This window comes from Octopus bimaculoides, chromosome 3, assembly GCF_046866305.1.
Source record: "Octopus bimaculoides isolate indiv1 chromosome 3, ASM4686630v1, whole genome shotgun sequence".
Classification (NCBI taxonomy): Eukaryota; Metazoa; Mollusca; class Cephalopoda; order Octopoda; family Octopodidae; genus Octopus; species Octopus bimaculoides.
The window spans coordinates 34,349,670-34,357,169 of NC_142930.1; the positions used below are offsets into that span (position 1 = coordinate 34,349,670).

The 7,500-nt window shown below is 35.2% G+C and overlaps 1 protein-coding gene across 16 annotated transcripts in view; it reads right to left on the reverse strand.

The window, feature by feature from the left end:
- LOC106870925 (uncharacterized) overlaps window positions 1–7,500 on the reverse strand; it is a 402,450-nt gene that overhangs the window by 195,306 nt on the left and 199,644 nt on the right. For all 16 annotated transcript variants that reach the window (XM_089348799.1, XM_089348798.1, XM_089348797.1 and 13 more), the window contains one exon: window positions 5,567–5,845. In XM_089348799.1, the coding sequence (XP_089204925.1) occupies window positions 5,567–5,845 (279 nt within the window). The remainder of the gene's footprint in view (window positions 1–5,566; window positions 5,846–7,500) is intronic.

The following is a 7,500-nucleotide window of genomic DNA, read 5'->3' on the forward strand; positions in this document are numbered from 1 at the left end:
TAACTCATATGAAAGATACAGGTGTCTTACATGTACTTTACCTGTACTAAAGGTATTTTACCTGTTTCTTCTTTAACACACCGTCATTTTGAACTGGAAAATTTGAAACGAGGATCTGTAAACAGCATCAAAGCCATTGTGACACGTGCGGAAACGAAGTGTGAAAAAGAAGTACGGAAAAAAGTGTGGATTGTGATTTTGTAATCATTTAGTATACCTTAAAACATCCGAGAAGTTCATGAGTATTGCTTTTATAAATCTAAGTTACCAACATGTTTCTATAGAAGACCTTGTAGAAACCGTGTTAATATTTTCGTAACTGTTGAGATGTCATATAAAAAAACGGGACTGCCATATTTATACGCTTTCAGATGTATATATTTAACGGACTAATGGCATTTCTTGGGTAAAGCGTGTTACATTTTGCACAATCAAAAGAATAGACCACTTGAGCTCTAAAGCATTGTCGCTGTTTCCACCTGAGCAGTTTGTCAGAGTACATGTTTCTCCATGATTAAAATCTGTTTTGTTGAACAGCTATATTCTTAGAAAACGTCCAGAATAAGCAAGCAGTATGTGGAATCATTTTCTTTGTATTGTGAATCATATCACATTAATGATAAGATTTACCTACGTGAAGGATTCTGAGGTTGCAAATAGGCCTTGTCAACTATTGCTAAATCTTCATACATCAACAGCGAGATCAATTGTATTGAAAGGTCTGGGGAGAGTTATTCTCTTGTAGTGCCTTATTGCTTATCACACTCACAGGTTCGATTTCCACAAAAAATAAATAAGTAAATAGGTGGAAATCAACCGGTAAGTGTGTTAAATAATAAGGCACTAAAAGAGAATGACTCTACCCAGACACAATACAATATGCTTCAACACACGAATTCACATAAAAAATCTTGCAAACCAAATATAAAACCGAAATATATATACATATTACTGTTTATTTTGTTATTTAGTAGTGCATATATGTGTACATACACATATGTATGTATGTATTTTCTATTTTTTAATTATTAGAAATCTTTCACTGAAGAGGGAGCCGGTTTCCAACAAAGATACAAGGCTCCATCTTTGGGACGTTAACACAGACAAATTCACATTTGGAACTTGAGAAAAGTCTTGCATATTTTTCCAGTTCCACTCACAGATTACACTTATAATGTCCGAATTAGTCGATCGATTTCTCTTTCTCAAAATCTTATCCAGATTCTCCTTTAAGCTTTAACTAACAAAACCTAGTGCTCCAACTATTATTGGTATGAATATGAATTCATAGTCTGGATATAGAAGCTGGAGGTTTCGAAGCAGTTGTCCATAGATATCCTCTTTTTCTTTGATTTTCAAAGAGATATTTATATCTGCATGGCAGCTGACCTCTATGATGGTACATACCTTTGGCCCTCTGTCCCAAACAACAATATCCGGCCTGTTATGTTTGCATTTGACAGAAGTTTTGATGGGAATGTTCCACCAGTAGTCCTTGAGTTTGTGTTTATGAATGTATTCCATAACAGAGGGATTTTCTAAGTTTATTTCAGGACAGTCATTTTGCAGATGGCATTGTAAATTGTTTTAGCAACAACATCGTACCGCATAGGAAGGTAGTACCGTGACGACATTTTAGGACAGCTGCTAATCACATGAGTGATGTCTTCCATAGAAACATGATATAGCCTGCACATGCGGTTGCACCTTGGGATTACAAGAGCGTCACTGTCTCTCTTGTTCACCAGGTACTTTGTGGCAATCTGTATGTATGTATGTATGTATGTATGTATGTATGTATGTATGTATGTATCTATCTATCTATCTATCTATCTATCTATCTATCTATATATATATATACATATATATATATATATATATATATAATCTATCTATCTATCTATCTATCTATCTATCTATCTATCTATCTATCTATCTATATATATATATATATATATATATATATATATATATATATATATATATATATATATATATATATATATGTATATATATATATATATATATATATATCTCGATTTGGCGATATTCAAATATATGTATAAGTTCAAATTGACCATGTCTATAAATGTTTATTGTATCGAAATAAAGTGGACTTTTTCTTCTGCTTTGGGAGTAAAAGATTTTTGTATATTTTCTTAACGACGTTTTTGCAGTACTCGTTGTTATTATTATCAATGCTGTTGCCATTACTCGTGTTAATGTCTTGAAAGCGTTCTGTGGCCTTTTATATGCCATCCACCTACAGGATTTAGTTTGTTAAGGTGGGGTATGTATCTTAGATTCATGATTCGGAAAAAAATATTACTAATTCAAAGTGAAATGTTTATTCTTTGCTTAAGGTGTGCACCTAATTTCTGGAGAGACAAAATAGTGTGTACAGTAGTGTTGTACAAATAATTCCATTCGTCAGACTATCTCTCTATCTATTTATACATATGTCTATCTGTCTGTCATTTCTCTCTCCTTCTCTACTTTTCAATCTTATTGTCTGTCTGTCTGTTCCTCAGTCTCTTAGTCTGTCTGCCTGTTTATCTTTTCCTCACTTTTATCTATTTACCTATACATTAATCACTCACTCACTCACTCACTCACTCACTCAATCAATCAATCAATCAGTCAATAGTCACGCAGTCAGTCAATTAATAAATTTATCTATCTATACACATACACACACATATATATATATACATAAATACATACACACAAACATATATATATGTGTACGTATGTTTGTGTGCGTGTGTATATATATATGTGTGCGCATATATATATTTGTATGTGTGTGTGTATGTGAGTCTATAGCAAGTGTAAATTCAGTCTTAGTCATTGTTGAGTCGTGGGAAATGTTTCCCAAAGCTTATTTCCATAATTAATCACTTCTCAGAGTAAATTGTTTTATTTTTTATATTATCATTTTTATTATGCAAAGCGATCGCATTTTTATTGTGTTCGTGAGTGTGCGCACGTGTGTATATTCATGTGTTTATGTGCTCATGACATATGTATGTATATACATAAATATGTACGCGAGTGTGTGTATGTATGCTTTTGTTTGTTCTTTTTCTTTTTGCATTTTTTACTCACCAATTAATTCTTTCAGTGAGTCCAACATCAAATTGATATTAGAAACATCGAGGACAAATAAGTCCTTCTAAATTAAATAAACATTTAATATAGTTATTCCAGAAATGAATACTCTTTTACTCTTTTACTTGTTTCAGTCATTTGACTGCGGCCATGCTGAAGCACCACTTTTAGTCGAGCAAATCGACCCTAGGACTTATTCTTTGTAAGCCCAGTACTTATACTATCGGCCTCTTTTGCCGAATCACTAAGTTACGGGGACGTAAACACACCAGCATCGGTTGTCAAGCGATGTTGGGGGGACAAATACAGACATACAAACATATACATACACATACATATATATATATATATATATATATATATATATATATATATATACGACAGACTTCTTTCAGTTTCCGTCTACCAAATCCACTCACAAGGCTTTGGTCGGCTCGAGGCTATAGTAGAAGACACTTGCCCAAGGTGCCACGCAGTGGGACTGAACCCAGAGCCATGTGGTTGGTAAGTAAGCTACTTACCACACAGCCACACCTGCACCTAGGTAATGTTTGGGAAATGGTTTCTTTTTTTTATCCAGGTTTCAACAATGCTGCAAAACAACAAACATCTACTTGAAATTAAATCAACATGAGCCAACCTGGGGGCTTCTACTGAGCCAATATGTTGAGTATAGACTATATAGAACCAATATGAGAAATGGTGTCTGAACTGAGCCAACAAGCGAACTTGCACCAAGCAAAAGTAGGAGCCTCTAACGAATCATGAGGCAAACTCTACTGAGTCAACAAAGAATAGTCTGCTGAGCTATGAGGAAAACTACCGAACCATGAAGAAGAATTTATATTGCCTCGAGGAAGACTGCTTGCCAACAAACAACCATTAGTGAGCCTCAAGGAAAACCCTACTGAATTGACAGGTATGACTGCAGAGCCAAATCGTATAATTCTACCGAGCTAACAAGCATGATCTTACTAAACTAATAGAAAGAACAATGTAAATTATGAAGGAGACTCCTGAACCAATAAGCATGCCTCTTGCGAATCATTAAGAAGGATCTAGTGAGCATAAAAGTATGTCTGTATTGAGACTAGAAGCCTCTACTGAGCCAAGAGTAAAACAACTGATTCAACAAAGGAAACTCTTCTGAGCAGCGAGGAATGTTTTAATGAGCCACGAAGGAGATTCTGTAGAGTCGACAAAGAAAACTTAACTGAACAACGAAGAAAACTCTGATGAGTCGTGAAGAAGACACGATTGAGCCAGTTAAGCAATATCTGACTTACCACCGAGAAAGACTACGTTGTCGCTCAGTCTACAAGAATTAATAGGCAATTCTCTCTAAAAATTCCACTCTACTGTGTTTACTAATGGCCCAGTCAGAGTAGGAAGTACTGTGCCCTTGGCTTTTCATTGCTCGATATTAATAGGAGGATTGGTGAGATTTATCCTCTAACTGGTGACCAAGCATGAATGCAGCAGAGTGGGCTTTGCTGAAGACAGCTCAAGTCCAGGAAACAATTTTTAATTTGGGTGACGAATTAAGCTCATCATTTAAGAACAGGAACTGTTCCCCTGACAGGTGCCCACATAGTTTATTTCTAGCAAAATACCTAAATATGTGTGTGTGTGTGTGTATGTGTGTGTGTGTGTGTGTGTGTGTGTGTGTATGTATGTGTGTGTGTAGATATATATATAGGTATACATGTATATATAATAACTAAAAAGGAAGGCGGTATGGTCATGGCTAGAACGCCTATGATGTCTAACTGATGATCAAAAAGGGGACGAAATAAAGGTAACAAGTACGACAGCAATCAAATCTGTTTAACATAGATCTACATCTCTGAAAATTTACGGGTTTGAAAAACAACAGGACTGTTATAGAGATGCAAACAATTGTTGGAGTCAACATAGACTTTGCAAATTTTGTATTACTGTTATTGTTTTAATTTTAAACAATCTTGTAATAGGTATATAACAATCTCAGAAACTTTTATGATAAATAATACTGACCCCCACTGAACACGATTTATAGTTTGGTGGTATGGTACTGTCAGAAGTAATTATTTTGGTAATGAGAAAATGTGCAATATTTCTGATGTGATGAGGATTATTGATTTCCGAGTTGAAAGTGAAATATAGAATTGTTTACGCTATCCGAGAATCACAGCATATGCGTTCGCTTCGCGACTCCAATCAGGAATTCTCTTCGAATTGTGCTGACACAGTTTTCAACCTTTCACATTTCGTAGGACTAAAATTTCATTAAATTTTTTATCATTAGTCTTCTTGTTTTTTGAATGATTTAAGAATTAAGGGAGCGATTTGAGTAAATGCATGAAGTAATTATAATCAGGTTACTTGTTACTCAAAAATATTTCATGATTATAATGAAAACACATAGGAAATCTTTTTTTGTGTATATCAAACACAGTTGAAAGTAGAATCTTACCTGTTGGCATCGCATAAAGAAAACAGCTTCTCCTTTATATCATCGCCATAATTAGTTGAAAAGTTCATGTATTCATGTTGAAGTGCCGCTCTCAGAGCCTGTGTGTCATCACCGTTGATGGCTGATGTAGCAGCCGTTAAGGGGTGTCCAAAGAAAGCCTTTTTGTCATCAGGTGGGCCATCTTCAGGGTTGGCCAATAAGTCAGCATCCGGCTCTTCTTTTAACTTATTTTCTTGTCCGCTGCAATCTTGCCCAATATCTACTCTCAGTGCTGCATCTCTGTAAAAGAAATAAAAGGAATTGTATACATTTGTGCATGTGAGCGCGTAGGTGAGTGTGTGTGTGCGTATAAGTGTACACACGAAACAAAACAGGCAATCAACATGTTCTATAGAGTTTAACTTTATTGATACGAACTGTTTTGACTTAAGATCGCATTAAACTTTCACAAGACAGTTTTTCACACTCCTGTGAAACATTAAATAATGTGATTCTAATTCAATTAGATACATACATAAACAAGATAAAAATAATAATTCATAGCCGTCACTTTCAAGCAAGTATAACTTAGTAGCATGCGCTATGCTTTTTACAAATTGCTTTCGGGGTTTATGGAATCACGAACAGACATAGACACCCTTTCGTGACCCAGTGGAATATCAAAGATGAGATAACAAGTAGGAGAGAAGCTGTATCAGCACTTAGCTGGTGCTCAACTTTTTGCTGAGAAACTGATGTTAAGTGAAATGAAGTGCTTTGCTCAAGGACATAAAATCCAGGAATCGAACCCATAAACTTATGTTGGTGGGTCTAACGCTCTAACCACTATGCCACTTACCTTCAGACACACTTATACACACACCCGCACACACCACAAACATACATACACACACGCGCACACACATATACTCACACAACAACGCTCATACACACACACTCATACATACATTGACAGATGATTGTAATGTGTCACAAAGGGCGTCATATGAGATGTTATCTTCGACTTTTCTCAAGTACGATAATAAGTGTGTACACTTTTCTCACAGTCTTTCTATCTGTAATTTTCCATAGTCACGACATTGATTATGCTAGACTTTTATTATTATTCTTTTAAAGGTGTCGAGCTAGCAGGACCTTTAACACGCTGGACAAAATGCTTAGCAGCATATGGTCCGTTTTTAAATTCAAATTCCGCCGACTCGATTTTGCCTTTCATCCTTTCGGGATCGATAAATTACGTACCAGTCAACGACTAACTTTCAGGCCATATACCTATTGTACAAAGGATTATTATTAACTTTGTATATCTGTAATTTGCCTGAAATTCTTTTTTCTTTAACGGTTTATTTAACTTGAGGATACGACATAAATCCAATTATGGAATCTTAGTCTATTTTATCTTTCTTGTTTAAGAATTTTAAGACCTACATTCCTTCTGAAAACAGTAATTTTGAAAACCTTTTATTTTGGATTGAGAGCTGCTGATAGTTCAAATGATGCGCTGTCATTGATATAAAATTGTGGCCAAGGCACTTAATTTTCAAACGGCCAAGTTTATCAAAATCGTAGACATACATGAGTAAATATCCTAAGCTACGAAGTGTATCAGGTACCGAGTACAGCTTTCCACAAAGAATGGGGGAACTGTACAAATGGGGGAAATGACAAATATTTCGGTAGCATGTCTTCTTGAGCTAAAATTTGTCAATGAGAGACTCTTGACCTACATAAATCTATAAAGACGAAGTCTTCAAGTCGAATTCCTACAATTTAAAAGGTTATGGAGTCATGTATATAGTTCATAAAATCACTTTATTGAATCACTGCCGAGCCGGTTACATAATTTGTAAAGCGGAAATTTAATCACCCTCTCTTATATACCGACACACAATAAAACTACCGCTCCCCAATACTTTGTAAACCAGTTTCGGATG